Below are 20977 nucleotides of genomic sequence, written 5' to 3' on the forward strand. Positions count from 1 at the left end.
TATTTCTTTCTTTTTTTTTTTTTTAAAGATTTATTTATTTATTTATCCTCCCCCACCCCCAAAGCCCCAGTAGATAGTTGTATGTCATAGCTGCACATCCTTCTAGTTGCTGCATGTGGGACGCGGCCTCAGCATGGCCGGAGAAGCGGTGCGTCGGTGCGCGCCCGGGATCCAAACCCGGGCCGCCAGCAGCGGAGCGCGGGTACTTAACCACTAAGCCACGGGGCCGGCCCTACACAAGTATTTCTTAAGCATGAAACTATGTATATGTGTTTATATCCTTCAAAACAGAACAACTTCTCTTTGAAAAAGTTGAATTTCCTTATATTTGGCAAAAAAATTTCTTCCTTTAAATTGGAAGTAATGATTCCTAATTCTAGTATGTTGAGACTTAGTGAATAAGCCCTTATTAATCCCATTATATTGTTTTTCTCTCTCCTCTCTAAAACAAAGAAAACTGTCTTAATATTTGACTATTCACTAAGCTTATCACTACACTAAAATGTTATTTTGAGCCCAAACTAAGCAATATGCAACTATAGCTCTTTGTTCTCTGCATTTCTCAGAAGAGATTCCAAAAGAGAGCACGTGTGTTAATGTGATTGTTCTTGACCCAAGAGGTCGTTTCTGTCTGTTCCTCAGACAGTTCACACCACCCTGAGGCATATCTACAGGTACACCTAATTATCTAGGTTCTTTTATGCTGAAGATTAAAATTCTGGGACTAATAATTCTCAGGTTTAAAATAGTAAGACCTATTTTTGAGGCCTTAAGATTTTTCTATCAAGGAGATGTGCACATAGCTCCACCTACTGGATAAGAGGGAATTTTGGTAACTTTTGGGGCTATTTAACATCAGAACTTTTTGGTAGGAACTCATGTAGAGGACACTGGGCCCTACATCCGGAAACTGACACTTAGAGAAAGTAAGTGAATTCTGCACAAGGCCCAACATGGACGAAATGGTGAACCAGAATGATAACCAGACCTAGGCCTTCTGGCTCTTGATCTGTGAGATGGCAAACTCTTAAAAATATATATGAAGATCTTACTCAAGATAAACATTTCACAAAGTATCTTCAAATATCTTCTCCCAGGGAACAGCAGTTTCCCCGCCCCCCACAAAATGATTAATTTGAAAAGATTTATTTTAAAACCCAGAAAATTCTATACCTGAGGATTAAAAAAATACTTTTGAAACTTTTACTTGGAAAAGGGGTTTAACTGTTAAGATGAGCTATCTTTGAGTAATAAAGAACTCTTTCTCTTTCCCAAATAATTGGATAATCTGTAGCCAAATGGCACCTGACCTGAGGCTCATCTGATGGGAGATGGATCATAGAAAAGAACAAACAGGAGCTTCCTATGGAGGAGGCTCCTATGAGATGCTTGTTGAATGACTAAGCAGATGATAGTAAAAACCAACAGTCTGTCATTCGTTAGCATCCACCAACCTTTCTGACTTGCTGAGATGGACTGAGCACATGGGGCGTGAAAGTGTCTTGTTTCTGAGGTACAGTCTGGGCCAAGCCTGAGGACAAGGCAGCAGTTGCTATCTGAGGCTGAGTCTGAATTCCTGCTTGCGGTGGAGTCTAGGAGGCAAATAAAAAAACATCAATTTAATTGTCAAAATCAAAGCTAGAATCAAGAGTTTAGATGTGGAACAACTGGTCACTTGGGAATCATATCTGAAATGAAATAACATAAAATGTTTACAGATAAATACTTTAATTCATCGGCACATAAATTTGACTGTAACAATTCTAAACCAGAGACTTAAACACCAGACAGTTATTTTCATGCTCTTATTGTTTTCTTAAGTGGCTAAGATTTTCATCTTGAAAATTCTGGGAAAATAGAAAACTGAAATAAAAAGAACCTATAGCAGATCTACACATAATAGGTCAGGTGTTATAATAATTTTAATAGCAGCAAGGAAGTTTGTGAGGCCTAACTGTGCAAATTCCTGCATTTAAGCTGCAGTGTGTGCACTGTATGGGGACAGCCAGCCATGTGCTGGGGTACATACAGGCCCAGGATAAAACGCAGTTCTTGTTCCTAGAACATCAACTCTAATGGAAGATTTGGATGGAAAAAAAGGTTTAGGAAAGCTGTATCATAGAGTAGACTTTCAATTTCACAGATACTCTGAAGATTAAACAAGGGAATGAGGATTTCTGCATATGCCAAGGGCCTTTGGGTCATGCCTCCTAACCCCAGGGGACAAGACTCCTCCTCTCTGCCTTGACTCTGGGGAGTCAAGGTTGAGCACTGCTCCAAATGGTTTCTGTTTACCTGTGGCCCACAGTTTGTTAAAACCTACTGACATCACGTCACATAAAAACAACTTAAGGTCAACACATAGGTTATGGAGGCACAAAAGGAAATGTCATGCTCACCAGTGTTTTCATCTCTCTCACTAACATCCTCACTCCTAAGTTTGTGGTCACATTTTCCTTAGTTTAGGCATCTTCACATTAATGATGCCTTTCAAGAACTACATTTGGGAGGCAGAATATAGCAGTGGGTATAAGAATAAGAGCTCTGCAGCCAGAAGGCCTGGGTTTAAATGCCAGCTCTGTCCTTGAGCAACTTACTAAACCTCTGCAGGCCTCAGTTTCCTTATCTAGAAATGGGCTTTATCACTTGGATCTTCTGGGGGAAGGGAGGATTACATCAAGTAAGCCATTTGAAGTACCTGATGCTATGCCTTGCACATAAAAAGTACTCAATGACAGTAGCTATTATCATGGTAATGTCACCGGTATTTAAAATGTCTACATGTATAACACTGTGTTCATTAAACAGAAATAGAAAAGCACTCCTTCTTTGTTTTTACTATATAAAAACAGCACTATTCAAATTTTTGAATAACCACCCCCACCCCCCGCACAAGTTTTCTGCCACCAATTTGGATGCATTTATGAAAAAGCTCAGGTATTCATCATGAGCAGTTTCCATTCTATGCAGGCTCTAAGGCAAAGTAGTTAGAAGACACACTTCACACCTGGAGTTTGAGGCTGCCTACTGGGAGTTGCACTGAGGTGACATTCGAGCCCTGGATGGACACCGGGAGCAGCAGCTGAGCAGTTTGCGCGGTCAGTAAAGCCTGGGGCTGAGCGATGGCAGGCGGTGGCTGTCCCTGGGAACTCACATAAAACTGCGGGACGATGCTCTGCGGCTCTGCCTGGACCACAGGGACCTCTTGCTTGATCACTACAGCCTTTTTGGCAACAAGGGTCTGGCCACCAGTAGAGACAGGCTGGCCTACAGAATGGCTGGCTACTGGGACGGGCTGCCTGGAGCTGGAGCAGTCAGTGAGCGAGGTCTCGTCTTTGACGGAGGAACCTACACTGCCGTGTTTCTGGTCTAACTTCTTGGCAGAATTAGCTGGCGTGCTGGGCTGGGATTCCAGTGGCCGCTGCTGCTGCCCTCGTTTTTCAACCTCAAGTTGCATTTTCAGAACTTCCACAAGCTTCTGCTCTTGTTCCAGTTTCCTCTTTAGCTCTTCGATCTGCTTCTCTTTCTCCTGAAGCTTGCGATCCTTCTCAGCTGCGTCCAGTTCCAGATTTGACAGAGTGCTGCTGGTGGGACTTAGGCTGTCTTCACTATTTGTCACTCTCAAGGGAGATGAGCACAAGAACTGTGAAGGAGACATCATGGTCATAATCTCGGTGAAAGTGTCTGTCATGTTTGTGTCCTCGGTACTGAGACTGGACTGTTCAGAGGGAGATGGCGAGATTGGCAGAGGGGAATTAACATTTTCAACATGGGCTACGTTGCTGGTTCCAGCAGATGGCAATTCTGCCTTGAAAGTGGAGCCTGAGCTAGTCACAGAGTTAAGCAGTGTTGTAACTGGCAATGCCATGGTGACTTCTGGGTTACTAGTGACGATGGCAGACGTTGACACTGCCACGATGCCACTAGCAGCAACGCCACTGCTGTTCATTTCCTGGTAGGGTTTCAGGCGTTCGATGAGGTCCGGTTTGGTGCCTGATACTGGAAGACCCCTTAACTTCAGTTCTGTCTTCAGTTCTGACACCTGGAAGTACAAACAAATCAGATCTCTTCTTTTGGTATTAAACGTTCTGACAAATCTACTGGACACTTTTATGATGGAAAAGGTGCCTCCATCTGTCAGACAACTCTGTATTACTGCGTATCTGAAAGTGGGACAGCTTTTCCTTTTTTAACACACACAAACACACACAGCTACAGACCTGAAGAACTTGAAAGCCAGTGATAAAGCAAGGGTTTTTAGAAGGTAATTCCCCTGTTATGTCAAAGAAAAGATTTACTACCAGAAATGATACTGATAACAGCTACATTTATTGAGTAATTACCATGTGCCAGACACTGTTGGAAGTGCTTTATTCTTTCAATTAATCTTCACCAGGTAGGCATTATTATTATTATTATTCCTGTTTTACAGCTGAGGAGATCGGGGCAGAGAGAGGCTGAATCACTAGTCCAGGCTACCACAGCTAATAGAAGGCTTAGCTGGGGTAGAAACCCAGGAAGGCTGGTGCTGGAGACCATGTTCTTAACTGTTACATCTTCCTGCTTCTCCCACACTTGGCAATGAGCAGGGAAGGAAAAAGATGTGCCCCTGGAGTCAGACCTGGTATGATGCCTGCACAAGGTATATGCTCAATAAATGAGAGTTATACTGGTCATTTTAAAAGAAACTTAATGGATGTAAAAAGAAAGCACCTCTATAAAGGTTATCATATTGTTGGTAAAGCTGAATGTCTATTGAAAACTACCTACATCTGCTAGATAATCTGGCAAATCATTTACATTTTTGTGGTACTTATGGGTGAATAAACTCTACTTGGAATTATCACCTTTAAGTCATCCAAGCTTGAAGGCAGAGGTCCTGGCTTTCTCACAGGAGCAGATGTATTCTGTCTTGGTGTGTTAGGTATGGTATTGTTCAAAGCTGAATTCCCACTGTTGTTATTTTTGTCATTGAGTGGCCTTCAAAAGAAAAAGAAAATTAGAGTTGATAATAAAGTAATTTCTGGATTTGATGTTGCTTCTGCTAACAATTTGTTAACTTATGAAGAGAAAAACATCATGGTCATCGATTAGAAGACTCAATATTATAAAGATGTCAATCAAATTAGATCCCAATAAAAATCTCTGCAGATGTTTGTTTCCTTGTTTGCTTAGTAGAAATTTAGAAGGTGATTCTAAGCTCTATATGGAAATACAAAACACCAAGAATGGCCGTGGCATCCTTGAAGAAGAAAAGCAAACCTGGAAGAGTCATACCACCAGACATCAAAATTTATTACAAAGCCAGTTATTAAGATGGTGTGGTGCTGGTACAGGACGAACAACAGACAAGTGAGAGAGAACAGAGAATCCAGAAGCAGACCTCCAGATACACAGGCACTTGAGTTATCACAAAGATGACTCTGCAGTGCAGTGGAGAAGGGGTGGTCCTCCCAATAAATGGTGCTGGGCCAACCTGGATATTCATACAGAAAAAAATAGGGCTCTTGACTGACCCCTACCTCACATCGTCCACAAAACCTGAATGTAAATTATGAAAACAATAAAGCTTTTACCAGAAAACTTGGGATAATATCTTCATGGCCTTTGGCTAGGCAAAGATTTCTTAAACCGGACACAAAAAGCTCTAATTAAAAGGGATACCTTTAAGAGGGCAAAAAGCTAAGCCAGAGGAGAAGATATTTGTAATACATATTTCTGACAAATGCCTCATATCTAGAATATACAAAAAAGTCTTGCAAATCAGTAAGAAAAAGAAAACCCAATGGGAAAATCTTGAACAAGTATACCACAGGAAAGTATATCCAAATGGTCAATAAATATGTGAACCAGTGCTTAATCTCAATATGTATAAGGAAAATGAAAAGCGCAACAAGATAGCATTGCATAATGCAGCAGAACTGCTGCTATAATGAGTAGGACTGATGATACCAAGTACTCAGAACAACCAGAACTCTCATACATGGCCAGTAGAAGTGTGAACTGGCACAGCCACTTTGGAGAACTGTTTCATAGAATCTACTAAAGAAAAATCTATGCCTATCCTCTGAACCAGCAATTCGATTCCTAGACAGACACCTGACAAAGAAATACATACGTGAACCAAAAGATTCAGGTTAGAATATTTACTATGGCATTATTCATAATAGCCCGAATTGGAAACAACCCAACTGTCCATCAAGAGTATGATGCATGGATAAATTACAGAATGTTAGACAGCAATAAAAATAGCTGCTACCTCTGCACCTATAAAGATGCCTCTCACAAACATAATGTCGAGCAAAAGAAGCCAGACACATACGTGTACTGTAGGACTGCATTTATATAAAGTTCAAAAATAGGCAAAACTCATCTCTGGGATAGAAGTCAGGACAGTCACTGAGAGTGGACGCAGGAGGCCTTTTGGGGTACTCACAATGTTCCATTTCTTTTTTTTTTTTTTTTAAACTTTATTTATTTATTTTTCCCCCAAAAGCCCCAGCAGATAGTTGTATGTCAGTTCCACATCCTTCTAGTTGCTGTATGTGGGATGTGGCCTCAGCATGGCCTGAGAAGCGGTGCGTTGGTGTGCGCCCAGGATCCGAACCCTGGCCGCCAGCAGCGGAGTGCGCGCACTTAACCGCTAAGCCACGGGGCCGGCCCTCCATTTCTTGATTTAGGTAGTGGTTACAGCAGTGTGTTTACTTTGGCGTTAATTTTCACTATCGATTTATGAACTCCTCTGTAATTCATACTTCATTTTTAAAAGTTTATTTAAAAAACACTGGTGAATCAGTTTTACTTTTCTACTAATTTCCCTACATTCCTTTCTACATCAAAGCCATGTCCCCTCCTAACTTCTGCTGACAGTGATACTCTTGGTAACAATGGTATTTCCTTTTCTGGGTGGTTGACACCTATGAAAGAAAGGTACCCGTGATGGCTGATACTGTATAGCCAATTCCATTACAGCCTCAGGCTTTATTGTCATAGAAATCTTGGCGCTGAAGCCAAAGAGACTTTGGATTCCACATTCTGAAATAGGGATCTGCGGTGATGATGCTGATGGGGTGAGGTCCATAGCTGGATGATCTTTGTCAAATGAGTTTTAAGAAGCCTGTGTTTGAAGCCAGTTCTGGTCCTGTCAACAACTCACTCTTGACATTCAATTTGGGGTCTTTTTAAACCTGCCTAAATTTTGTTGAAGTTAAGTACTTGAAGTATTTGAGATGAAGTTTCTTAAGTTTGGATGAAATGACAAATATTTTGTGTATCACTATTCTCATTTTTAAAAATTCAATTTTTAAATTTCATGTTAGAATTATAAAATCAGAGTTTCTCTACCTTATTTTCATTCTTGTCCCCCCAAGGACATCTTTTTTCCTCACCACCCTCCCCATGACATTTTTTTTTTTTTTTGCAGGGAAAGATTTGCCCTGAGCTAGCATTTGTTGCCAATCTTCCTCTTTTTTTCTTTCTCCCCAAAGCTGCAGTACATGGTTCTACATCCTAGTTGTAAGTCTTTCTAGTTCTTCTATGTGAGTCATCACCACAGCATGGCAACTGACAGACGGGTGGTGTGGTTCTGCGACTGGGAAACGAACTGCGGCCGCCGAAGTGGTGCAAGTGCCGACCTTGAACCACTAGGCCATCAGGCTGGCTCCCCATGGCACTTTAATACCACAATATACTGCATAACTGTCTGTGTACTGTATGGATGTCTGTGCTTTCTTAAACAAAAAGTGCAAGAGTCCCCCCAATCAACTTTTGCTCCATTGTGAACGATATCTCCTTAAGAATGCATGATTTAAATTATTCTATTCATGTGGTCTTTTGTTTGAGATTCTACAATATTCTACTTGTTACTATGATTAACATGTTCATCAGTGTTTAATTCAACCTTTAAAATAACAGAAGTAAGTTGATCTATTTTTCCCCCAAATCAAGAGAAAAAAAGGGGGGGGGGGCGGCCCCGTGGCTTAGCAGTTAAGTGCATGCGCTCTGCTGCTGGTGGCCCAGGTTCGGATCCCGGGCACGCACCGACGCACTGCTTCTCCAGCCATGCTGAGGCCGCGTCCCACATACAGCAACTAGAAGGATGTGCAGCTATGACATACAACTACTGGGGCTTTGGGGGAAAAAATAAATTAAAAAAAAAAAATTATAAAAAATGGGGGGGTGGCCTGATGAATGTGATCACTGTGTCGATGAGAAACCTGAAGTTCAGAGCAATGAGGTGACCTTCAGGACCCTCTGTCATGAGTGGCCTCACTGGGACTAAAGCCCCATCTCTTCAGGCTCTTGCTCTTTCCAAGGTAAAGATTTTACCTGCGTTATCAGGTAAAATCCCACTACTGCAAGCACTAGAGGACTTCCATATTCAGTTTCTTGTATTGGAATTTTGGTAAAAAGAAACAATGTGTTAGAAAACAACATCTCCATTTTTAGGACCTGGAAATTAAACAGCAGTTATGCTCAGTCTCTGTGTGGTGAAATAATACACAAAAATAAGAGATCTTTCCTCCTCCTCGTTCTTGGATCTTTTTGTATGTTTTCCTTGGGTGGGTGGCTTGGTTACTTTAGTGGTGGGAATGTTTGAGGAGAAGAGGGGAACTGAGGCCTTAATGGAAAGACAGAGAACTGTGTGAGTTCAGATACCCTACACCTCAGATGTGTTCTTCCTGTCGACAAAGCTGGCCCCACACAGCCAATTTCTTTCATTACAGAAAAGACTATTTCATAGATAGATACCACAAAAAATCCTTTTATGGGATTTTCAGTTTAAGTTTCCTCATCTGGGAATGGCTTTGATAAAATGAGGATGATGATGATGATGTCAAGTGTTGAGCACATTGCTTGGTGCATCGTAAGGAGCACATAAACGCGAGCCATCATCACTGGTGCCCAATGCCAAAGGAGGGTGGCGGCGGTGGAGGGTCCTCCCTAGGTCCTGGACAGAGCTATAAGCAGCGGCAGATTGTCTCTGATACTCTTCCAATTCTCCTTGGCCTTCCCTGGTTCACTTCCAATGTCAACAGCTCACTCAGGCCTGCTTGCTCTTAAAATAATAACATCCTACAAAAATTCTTTCTTTCTTCATCTCTGTGCCCTGATGTTTTAGATTTAAGTACTTCACAGTAAGGTCTGAATGACTAATAGCTCTTATCTTCCTCGAGATATTTGGATCTTAAAAGAAAAAAGTGAATTGATAATCATTAGCATATGAGGAGATATTTCTTAACAGAGCTTTTTAGTGGGTCTTAATTCTTTTCTGCTCCTAGAAAATAGGGGCTCCCTACGGAGGAATGCTTAGCCGACGTGTAGAAAACAGAAGTAAACATTCTACAGATCACATGATCATAAATTGAGGGGCTTGATCACAGAGAACAGTTTTTCCTTATAACGAGATTTTGGATCTTTTTCTAGAGTTTTCTTTTCTCCTGTTGAATGTAAATATCCCTTTCTCCTGAAAAGCGAACAGTGTCTTTGCTTTTTTATCTATATTTCCCAGAAAAAGCATATTGAGGATGTAAATCTAGAAATTTCCTTTGTTATATAATTAAAATTAACTGTGGATGTCTTGCTATGAATTCAATCTCAGAAATTGTCCCAACTCACTCCCTTCTGTCCCTCCCAATTAGGCTCAAACTCTGGAAACATGTTCCTTCCCCACAGTTGTTGGTCACCAAGACCTTTCATTGTCTTTTCAAACATCTATCACTTGTTCCTCCCTTTCCATTATCAGCACCTGTTCATTCTTCTCACATCTAGTTTACTGCAAAATTTCTAACTGGTTTTTCTACTTCCAGACTCCCCTTCAATACTGCTATCAAACTATTCTTTCTTGCATTTTGCTGTTACCATGTCACTATGAGCCTCTGAAACATCTATCACATCAAGATTATAGTCTGCCCAACTTCAAGTTTCTCCAGACATTGGCTCTACTCAATTCTGTGTTCCACTTTTCTTAAAAACTAACCACCTTCTTTATTCAGGCCATGTCCCCACCATCTAATAAGCAGGCGCTGCTGACTCCTTCCTCTGCACTTGCACGCAGATCGTTCCCCTTTGCTTGGAAGAGCTCTTCCCAGGTTTCAGGCCCTTTTCCATATAAATATCCTGCCTTTTTCATGAAGCTTTCCTTGACCATTCCAGCTTTTATGCTCATCTGTTTTTTTTTTTTTTTTTAAACTGTTTATATCAGGTCTTATACTTCTTATGCTTTTCTCATCGCATCTAAAACTATTTGAGTAAATAACAGGCAAATCTTTCCTGGATGAATAATTGTGAAAAGTTATTTCTAACTTGAAAAGTTCAGAACCTATTTTGGAGGACAAAAACTGGACTGGAATGCAGGTTATTCTCACTATGTTGACTTCAGAAACTGTATTATAAGCTTTGGTGACAATAAAATGAAAATAATCATTGAGCAAAAATAAATCACAACATCCAACCTTTAGTAACTAATGGTTCCTCATAAAAAACCCACAGTAAAATCCACTTAGGAAGCCAGCATTGACCCCGGCAGCGTACTTGAGTGGCGCAGGCAGGATCGTCTGGTAGTTGTAGTGTTGCTGCTGCTGGCTCAGGATCTGTAGCTGCAGGAACAGCTGCTGCTGCTGGAGAAGGCGGGCGTAGTTGGAGTCCATCTGCGGCTCGTTCTTCTCACCTTTCTGATCTGGTGGAATGTACTGGTGGTACTTCAACTTCTTTACCCGGGGTTTGGGATCTTTGCACTTTTTGCTACGGTGTTTGTCATTCGGATTCTTGGGATGGCTTTGCTATTTTTCAGAAAAAGAAATTAACATTTTAAGAGATGCCACCACATGCAATCTATCCTACTACATGCCTAAATGATTTGAAATTAAAAAGCAACGCACCTTAGAAGCTGGTATAGCCACTATGGAAAGCAATATACTAAATATATTTCAAGGGCCATAAAAACATTTGCATACTCCCTTTGACCAAGAAATCTTGCTCCTAAGAACTTATTTTCTCCTGCTGCATTGTTCCCTTAGAGTAAGGGCAAGATGCTCAGCTCAGCATTGTCTGTTTAAATTCAACACACATTTACTGTGGGTCTCCTGCTAAGTGCTTACAGGTATTATCTCCTAGTGAAAAACAGGCTGTATACTAAATATACTATAGCGAAAAGATTAAGTATATTTCACTATAGTGTGAGACCCCATCATATGATTAAGAATCAGATGACTTTTTCCTGAGTTTTTTTCTTCTCCTCCATTTATAAGTTATCAGATCACTTTCTACTTTTTAGTATTCATATTATAAAATAACTTCATCTGAAAAAAAAAAAAGAGTCCATCAACAAAACAAAACAAAACAACAAGGTAAAGGAAATTATTCCTAAGGGGTTTTAGGTAAAATACTTAACTTAATAAGAAGACTTTGAGAAATACTAACCTAAATATAGCTTGGTGTGATCATGTTACATATATTCATATTCAAAGAATTAGGAAATTGCAAAAAACCCCAAAGAACTAAGACAAAGAAGAAAATAAAAACCACCATATTCTACAGGCCAGAAATCATCACTATTAACATTTAATTTTTACCCCTCGGCTGTCTCTGTTCAGTCATACTGGCTTCCTTGTTCAGAGACTTCCAACTTTCTCCCCACAGATATCCTCATGGCTCACTCCCTCACCTCTTTTACATCTCTGCCCAAACATCATCTGCTTATTTTACCAGAGCATCTCCCCACCACCTCACCTCATATCCTCGCCTTATTCTTCCCCCACTGGCGCACTCTATTCTGTTGTCTGTTTACCTCCTATTCCTAACCACAGAGGGTGAATCGTGATGTTTCCTTCACTGCTGTGTCTACTCCTAGTACCCAGAACGGTGCCTGGCACAGAGAAGGTGCTTGATAAGTAGCTGCTGAATAAATGAACGATGAATGTGTATGCTAATTAGAAATCACCTGAATTATCAGGCACTTAAAATAAATCACAATGTCAGAGAACCTTTTTGCCTGCTAAAACATCCTCCTAAAATCTCACAATATTAATCAAAGTACTGTCATCTGCTTATTTTGTTATCAATAATAAATTTTATTTCCAGTCTTTTCGAACTGATCATAAGACTGAATGAGGTCTGAGTTAAGGAGGTTTGACTATAACTGTTATGTAATGATAAAACAATTGACTCAGCCACAATGAGGAAGGTACCTACATGGCGGGGGGGAGACATAAACATAATACTAGTATTCCTCAGACTAAATCTGCTATTACCTATTAGTCACCACATGTCTGGTCTCTCAGCAAGTGAGGATGGGAAGTAGCTTTCCTCATAGAAAAACCCAAAGAATTGCGGCCTGTTTCCTAATATGTACCTGTACGTAGTCCTAGGATTCCCTACTCAACTCCTGAACCTCACATTCTTCAACAATGCCTCTTGCCCTAGAACCAAAGTCCTCCTTAAAGAAAGACACTAGTGAAGAGCAGAAATTCAGAGAATAGGAGAAGCAGAGAAGAAATTCAGCATCTGCAGGGAAGGATGGGTTGGCATTCAAACCCTCTTTGTGCCATTGGTGGTACATGCTTGGGGATGTGGGAAGAGGAGGTGAGAGCTGATTTTATTGGCACAGTTGTCACTTGCCACCCTGAGGAATTTCTGGCGCCAATGCTAAGCAATGCAAGATGGTGAAATACACTTATATATGCCCTGAAGCCAGGTACGCTCAGCCACACTGACAAAGAGAGCCTGCAGCAGAAAGAGAGCCTTCTCTCCAGGAGGGTCAGGGACAAGGGCAGTTCCCGTGGATGAACGGAAGTGAGGACATGCACCAGGCTAACCGCCTCTGACGAGCACTGCAATGGGCTCACCCAGAAGGCAGGCAGGAGGCTAGACTGGAGTTTGGGAGACTGGGGTCCTTCCTGGCCTTGTCACTTCTTCACTTCCTTGGGCCTCAGTCTCCTCATCTGAAAGGTGGTGAGAGGGTTAGCTAGCTCTCTGATGTCCTGTTTTAGTACTAAAAGTTTAGTGTCTGTGTTCTGCTAGTTTTGGCAAAAGCCACATCTGAAATGAGTAAACTATTCCTCAGTTTATCCCCATTCCCCTTTATTTAGCAGTTCTAATACACTTAAAATACTTTAAAAATGTACTACATATGAAAATTTGTAATCTTCCTAGGGACTTATTCTAACCGAATTATTTTGACCACTAAAATGCAGGGAACAGTGCCACAAATCTGCAGCTTATCTGAGAACAAACCAAGCTTCATCGGGCCAAATCTGCTAAATCATAAAGAGTATTTGCTTCTCTAAAACCTTTAACCTGTTGTATAATATATCTGGAATACCAGTGAGTATGACCTTGTGTATAAAGTCCAAAATCAGGTTACCATTGAAGACATCTGTTTGTGAGATTCGTGAATCTCAAGTGCTGTGCTAAAGCAACTCGATCTTATTCTCTCTTTTTTTTTTGTGAGGAAGATCAGCCCTGAGCTAACATCTGATGCCAATCCTCCTCTTTTTTTTGCTGAGGAAGATGGGCCCTGAGCTAACATCTGTGCCCATCTTCCTCCACTTTATATGGGACGCCGCCACAGCATGGCTTGACAAGCAGTGCGTCGGTGCACGCCCGGGATCTGAACCTGCAAACTCCAGGCCGCCAAAGCAGAGCGTGTGCACCTAACCCCTGCACCACTAGGCCGGCCCTTGATCTTACTCTCTTTTCCCCTTGTTTCATCTTAGCAGCCAGGTGGAAGTAGACTTAGGTACTGCTGATAAAATGATTCCTAAAGCCTTTCTGCACTGTTCTAGTAGTTCTATACAGGCCAAATTTTGTGCTGTTCTGTGACTACAGAACAATAGGTCATTTGCTGAAGGTGGTAGTTTCAAATATTAAGGCCTGGTCTAGCAAGTCCTTCCATGGTTTCCTTTTCAAGGCTTCAGGCTAAAAGGCAGGCTGGGCAATGTGGACACATGCCTTGGTCCTCCGTGCACAGGGCTACAGACAATAGTCCCAAGTGAAGACACTCAAACAAGTGTGTATGCAGGGTACCCACCTTTACCAGTGCTGGCCCAGGCTTTGCTGAGGACACAGTGTTTGTGGGGAGGACAGGAGCTGTGGACCTTGTAGGGGGCTGATCCGTAGTAGGAGTTTTCAAGAATTCAGGAACTGCTGGGGACACTGAAGTAAACTGGTGGAAAAATCAGAAAGGGAACAAGTCTGTGAAATCAGTGACAGAAAAAATAGACAAACCAGAATTATAAGGGAATGACCTCATTTTTTTAAAAGTCCACTAGAAAAGAAACAAAGAAAAATATACTATTATATCTGAGATCCAGATGGTAGAATAACATGCTTTACCTCTGTGGAGCCAACTATTTAGTCTTTGCCCCAACAGCAATGAAAAGCTAAAGCTAAATAAGGTTAGATTGACTCAACTGTAGTTTTTTCTCAGAAATATGGTTAGAACTGTCCTTTTTGGCAGAAAAAAAGTCCGAGACTCTTGTAAAAATGATCAAAATGAGACATGGTATTCATAAGATGTTCTTGCCGCAGAGGTCACACTAATCTGGCTAATCAGATGTGACATTTAGTCTTCAGCACAGGCCCGATGAGCCCCTCTCCCACACTCCAGACCCACAGCCGGGCGCGTCTGGTGAGAAGCTTCCACTTCCTGGAGGCCCACTCCAGCAGGCGTCCTTAACTGTGCTTTACAGCTTCTGTTCCTGTCTCCAGACCTGACTGGCACTCTCTTTCACCATCTCCCCCGTTTCTTGCAACAGGAGAAAATTTGAAGAATACATTCTGATAAGACTGACCTCTTTCATTGACAGTACCCTCACACTTGCTTTAAAGCAAGAAGCTAATTTGTTACCTAGGCCAAAATAAGCAATTACTGAATCTCAATTTGGAGTCACATATTAACGAAGGAAGCTACAGAAGACTTTGTCAGGTTTTTTATCAAGTCCCACTAGCAATCTACTTTAAGTAGATTTTAAGTATTCATTTACTGGAAAGAGATATTATTATTATAATAAATCAGCTAACTGTTGCATATTGATTACTACTAGGACTTACTATTACTAGCTTTATTTTAAGGAAAAATGTCTTCCTTTTTTACTTCCACTTCCTGGAACAACTCTCAAATTCATTACAACAATCAAAATCAACTCTCTTGTTGAAGTTATTTGGGTTTAAAAATAGCAAACTGTATTTTCCCTCTTAAAATAAATGACCTGAAAACTCAGAGGGCTATCAGCAGCAAGAAATATGAAGCTTGGTGCATACTAGTTACTCAATGAATATCTGTTAATGAGTGAATGGAAATTCCTTGTGGCTTTACTCACGCTAGGTCACACTCTCAAGCCCAACTGAGATTCTATGTGTGTGAGTGTGCAATTAATTGTGCATGCTCATGTCGGTGCCCTCTTTAAGGTTTGTTTTCATTGTGCCATTGATTTCAGCTTTTAAGTAATTATTAGTAAGTGTTGACAATATAAAAACTTGACTTTTTAAAGACAGCTATACTCAATTTCATTTTCAAACAGAAATGAAAGGAAAGGACTTATCCAAGAGTCTTGACACCTCTGTTCCAGGCTGACTTCTGCCCCCAAATGGCCCTGAGAGAGCTGGCCATGAGCCTCTGATATGAAGTGAGAGAAGATGGCCAGCTGATCACTGCTTTAAGGGATATGGTTTTATGTTATTTGTTTTCCTTTCACTTCGCACATTTTTTAGAACTGAGGATACTTATCTCTGGATCAATTTTCACACAGGGGAAAAACATTCCTTGGCTACTAAATAACAGGCAGATGAAGGAGCATAATCATCATTATGAGTATGCATATGCAAATGCATATCAACATTTGAATTTTGATATATATATGTATTTCCTTGCAGATAAAGTCTCCTAGCCTGGCAAGCTGTTTTACCCCACTGATTGACAGTAACGATGCATTTGACAGAGTCAGTGTTAATAATTTGAAAAATAACCGAGGAGCATGAATGTGGTATCGTGTAATATTTATGAAAATGTTTTGCCTATATTTCTAGACTCTGCCTAATTGACTTTGGCCTTGATTACTCATACTCTCATCTTATTAGCTCTTTTGGTATCTTGGCGTGACTTTGCTAACCTAGAAAACCACTCCACCATAACCCGAAAATAACTCAGCTGAGATACAGTGATTGTTAACTTTACCTAATCTGAAGATAAATTCTGGTTGAAAAGGGAGAAATATCCAAACTCTTCTTTATCTTTTGGCAATCTTTTTTATGTGCCTTAGAAAGGACCTCCTTCCCCTCCAAAATCTTAGATCACATCTAGATGTTAGGATCCTAGCTGCTAGTTACCAAAAAAATCTAAACATTAGTATTTCTGAAATTACAGTATTCCAAAAAGGATTAAAAGAATAGCCAAGCTATAAAGGATACTACACATATTCTGTCCCACAGTAAATTGAGCAATATGTTAAAATCTTAAAAGAATGCTTGAAATATGTTTAAATTGCCACTGAGGCCTAACTAAGTTCACCTTATGTACCTATGAGACTATTCTAGGTACTTCACGTAAGTGGAATCATAACTTTTTTCCTTTTGTGGCTGGCTTATTTCACTTGGCATAATGTCCTCAAGGTTCCTCCATGTTGTAGTATGTGTCAAAATTTCTTTGATTTTGTTGTTGTGTAAACATCATAGAGTATACTTATAAAAACCTAGGTGATATAGCCTACTATACGCCTGGGCTATCTGCCACTAATCTTATGGGACCACCGTTGTATATGTGGTCTGTTGTTGACCAAAATGTTGTTATTTTGTACATGACTGTATTTTGTTTATCTATTCATTTGTCAACAGGCACTTGGGTTGCTTCTACCTTTTGGCTGTTGTGAATAATGTTGCTATCAACACGGGTATACAAATACCTGTCCAGGTCCCTGCTTTCAACTCTTTTGGGCACATATCCAGAAATGGAATGGCTGGATCATATGATAATTCTATTTTTAAGTTTTTGAGGAAGTACCATACCATTTTCTACAGTGGTTGCACCATTTCACAATCCCACCAACAGTGTATAAGGGTTCCAATTTCTCCACATCCTTGCCAACACTTGTTAATTTCTGTTCTTTTGCTAGCTGCCATTCTAATAGTGTGAGGTGATATCTTGTTATGGTTTTGATTTGCATTTCTCTGGTGACTAGTGATGTTGAGCATCTTTTCATGTGCTTCTTAGCCATTTGTTTATCTTTGGAAAAATGTCTATTCTAGTCCTTTGGCCACTTTTTAATCAGGTTGTTTTTTTTTGTTGTTGAGTTGTGGGAGTTCTTTACATATTCCAGATATTAATCCCTTATCAGATATATGATTTGAAAATATCTTCTCCCATTCTGTGGGTTGCTTTCCACACTGTTGATAGTGTCTCCTTTGATGCACAGAAGTTTTTAATTTTGATGAAACCTAATTATTTATTTTTCCTTTTCTTTTGTTGCCTTAGTTCTGATCATGCCATGCTGGGGAGAAGGGTGGGCAAGGGTGAATAAAATGCCATGACATTTTCTACTTTTTGAATGTGGATTTCTTTCTTTCTTTTTTTGTGAGGAAGATCCGCCCTGAGCTAACATCCGTGCCGATCCTCCTCCTTTTTGTTTTTTCCCCGAAGCCCCAGCAGACAGTTGCATGTCACAGCTGCACATCCCTCCAGCCGCTGCATGTGGGATGCAGCCTCAGCATGGCTGGAGAAGCGGTGCCTCGGTGCGCGCCCAGATCCGAACCCCGGCCGCCAGTAGCGGAGCGCGCGCACTCAACCGCCAAGCCACGGGGCCGGCCCATGAATGTGGCTTTTTCTTGATGGGGCGTATGCTTGGTTGGTGTAGATCTCTGACTGGTTCCCAGAGCTCTTATAAAGTTATTTTAGTCAGTCTGTAGTTTATTTAATGTTTCTGTGGGAGAATGGGGGCCTGGACCTTCCTATTCTGCCCTATTGTTGACGTGCATTATCTTTTATAGTGAGATTTTCTACCACTTGGGAGACAGTGTTAACCATGCAAATATATGCACAAAAATCTCAAATGTGAGTCTATTTATTTAGTACTTCTAATTTCTAATAGTTCAAGTATAGCCAATACTATAACTACTAAAATAATGCCATAAAGCAGAAGGGTGATTAGCCAGGTAGAGTACCAAGCCTACTCTAATCATTAATGAATCTCTTACTTTTGGTGGTAACTTCATAGAAGGATCAACATAAAATTTCACTAATACATTAGATCAACTTTGGAAACCCTAGAGCCAATGTCCACCCTATTTAAATACAGTCCTCTTTATAAAGTTGTCACATACTACTTATTATATTCTCCAGAATCATGTAGAATATCTATTACAACCTTGGTGTGACCATGCTGGTGATTCACAAGTTAGTCAAAGTGACCGTTAGGGGCTAGAATATGGAAGCATAATAAGTATTAGAATTATCATTATTCATTTTTGGTAACTGAGTTATGATACTTGAGTAGAATATATAGTTGAGGAAATAATGTTATGTATGTATTTCTTAAGTAATACAAATAACAGTTGTCGCTATGAGTCACAACAGGATGATACAAGATGATGAGTTGGAAAATAGTCTTAAGAAGAATCTCAAACTGTTGGCCTAATAAGAACAAAGTCATTAGTTCCAATCCTGTGCGGGCCAGATGGATGTGCTCTTTTCTCACGACATCTGCCCTAGGTAATACACATAAAGCAAGCAGCTCAGTGCCTGGCTCAAGTAAGTGCTCAGCAAATGCTGGCCATTATTTTTTATCATCTCAATTATATTTAATAAACATTTATTTATAAATAAATAGGAAAGGCTTATTCTGCATAATGCACTGTTTTAGGCACTTCCCTACCGGTCACAGGAGAACTGAGTTAAGAATTGGGATGGAATGTAACTTCACAGTTAATGCTGGAAACCAACCCAAAATCTAAGTATTAATAGTGGCCGAGTCCTCTTGATATATATGTTATAAAAAGCATAACTGAAGGGGTAACAATAGAAATTACAGTAAAAATATTTGATGCCCCATTCAAGCTTTTATTGATAAGTATTTGTTATAAAAGTTAGTCTAATTTTTATTATTTAATATATGCGTACATGGCTTACCTATTAGACCTTGCTCTTTCTCTTTGTTAGCTTAAACCTATGGTTTCTGTATTATTTGGCAAAAGGTCATCTACCTGAAATTTACTTGATACAATGGGAAAAAAATAGTTTACCAAATTCTCCTAAGCTTGTCTTCTTGAAAACATGCAGAGTAACTGACCAACAAAGCTCCCTTTCAGCACTACTTTGAATTCAGCACAGGCTTTGTCCTTGTAGGACAGGCTTTGAAAATTAACACAGACCCTGTCGATTACACAGTTAAACATCTGGGTGTTTATAATAAATGGTTAATTAAACGGCTTAAGAAATCGCTAGAGAAAGTCTTCAGATTAAAAGGACCAGTGTAACAGCTCCTGGTACCCACATGTGGCTAGCTGTTCTTAATTTTCTACAGCTTTCCATTGTTCAAGAGTTGCTTAAGTGTAAAATATATTGAGCTCCAATATGTGATGTGTATTCTATTAATATTTTGGCAAATTCCTTTCCAGCTGTACTTTGACCAGAATTGAAAAGACAAAAGTCCAAGGAAAAGCAGTTTTAATCTCTTATAGACCACAGAGAAATACATATTTCAAAGAAAAATTTTTTCACCATTAAAATTTACATTTTGATGGTGTACTGTGCTGTTCACATTATGAGGTCATTAGCATTTTAGCACTGGGATCGCAGGACAATTGCCTGGAAAATCTGTTCTTTACCTAGATATTATGTGTTAAAAATTTTTTTGTAGGGAATGTTTCTTTTATTTGATTACTTTCTTGTAGAACTTAATCCTCTGTGGTATCTATCTGTGTGTTCTGAAAAAGAATTAAGGAGACTAGATGTCATAAGGCATTTTGGAATAAAGCAAGGCATAAAGAAATTTTGAGCCTTTCTCTCAACTAATTATCTGCAAATATAACTTTTAAAGAAGCTAAAAGAACTTCCCTGCGCTGGCCTTGAACTTTATATTCAGCCAAGTATAAAAAAAATTGAACAGAGAAATTAGAAAAATGTATTTAAGCCATAGGATTAAACATGTAGCACAAAAATGATGATTAATCAACACATGAAGAAACCTGGTTCAGGTAAACAAGAAGCAAAGCGAAATCTACAGCAGAGCTACTCAAAGTGCATCTGTGCACCTCTGTTACCTGCCTGAGACAAGTACAAGAAGTCTTAGGGAAATTCGATGTTACTCCACACTTTTATTATATTGTATAAGAGGATTAGTCCACAATGCATTGGAAATTAAACAAACTATATAAAACACACACACTAGTCCTTCATTACGGCAATTTGAGGACCAGTGGTCTATAGTAACTAAAGTTACCATCAAATCCTTACGCTGAGTTTCCATTTTAAAGAACACCCAAAAAACAATAAGTTTATGTTGCTTTCTTATTATCTTTGCTTTATAAGGACTACTTTAATACTAGTGATGAGACTGACGTTTTTGGGGGGTACAGTGATAATTTTAAAGCAGGAAAAAATAAATTGCAGAGATAATCTCTGAGGGTTTTCCTTCATTAAAGCAATATGCAATTGCTGCGTGTTGGACCTGTGTGTTCAATATGAGGTTACTAAGATAAAATAAGGGGACATCCCTGCTCTCTGGAAAATTCATGTCTACTGAGAAGCAACGTTGTCAGGTACTCTTGAACTATAAATGTGAAAGTAATTATCTATCAAGTGAGATGGCTAGACAAACTCTATAAACAAACAGTGGATAACAGTGAAAATAATTAAAGTACAAAATTTGCCAAAACAAAACCTAATTATCACTTCTAGATGACACAAAAATCCCAAAGACTTTACAGGCATCATCAAGTCTGCCTCTGCGGTTGATTAAAAAAACAAAAAGAAAAAAAGGGTACAACA

The 20977-nt window shown here is 39.9% G+C and overlaps 1 protein-coding gene across 8 annotated transcripts in view; it reads right to left on the minus strand.

Annotated features, from left to right (window-relative positions):
- Nucleotides 1-20977, minus strand: part of MRTFB (myocardin related transcription factor B) — a 186934-nt gene that overhangs the window by 16088 nt on the left and 149869 nt on the right. For all 8 annotated transcript variants that reach the window (XR_009224118.1, XM_058570019.1, XM_058570018.1 and 5 more), the window contains 5 exons: nt 14030-14164; nt 10534-10781; nt 4848-4980; nt 3008-4042; nt 1455-1592 (listed from right to left, as the gene is read on the minus strand). Coding sequence is in view for 7 of the 8 variants with exons in the window: in XM_058570019.1 (XP_058426002.1) it covers nt 1455-1592; nt 3008-4042; nt 4848-4980; nt 10534-10781; nt 14030-14164 (1689 nt within the window). In the remaining variant the exon portion in view is untranslated. The remainder of the gene's footprint in view (nt 1-1454; nt 1593-3007; nt 4043-4847; nt 4981-10533; nt 10782-14029; nt 14165-20977) is intronic.

Source organism: Diceros bicornis, chromosome 26 (genome assembly GCF_020826845.1).
Source record: "Diceros bicornis minor isolate mBicDic1 chromosome 26, mDicBic1.mat.cur, whole genome shotgun sequence".
NCBI classification, from domain to species: Eukaryota; Metazoa; Chordata; class Mammalia; order Perissodactyla; family Rhinocerotidae; genus Diceros; species Diceros bicornis.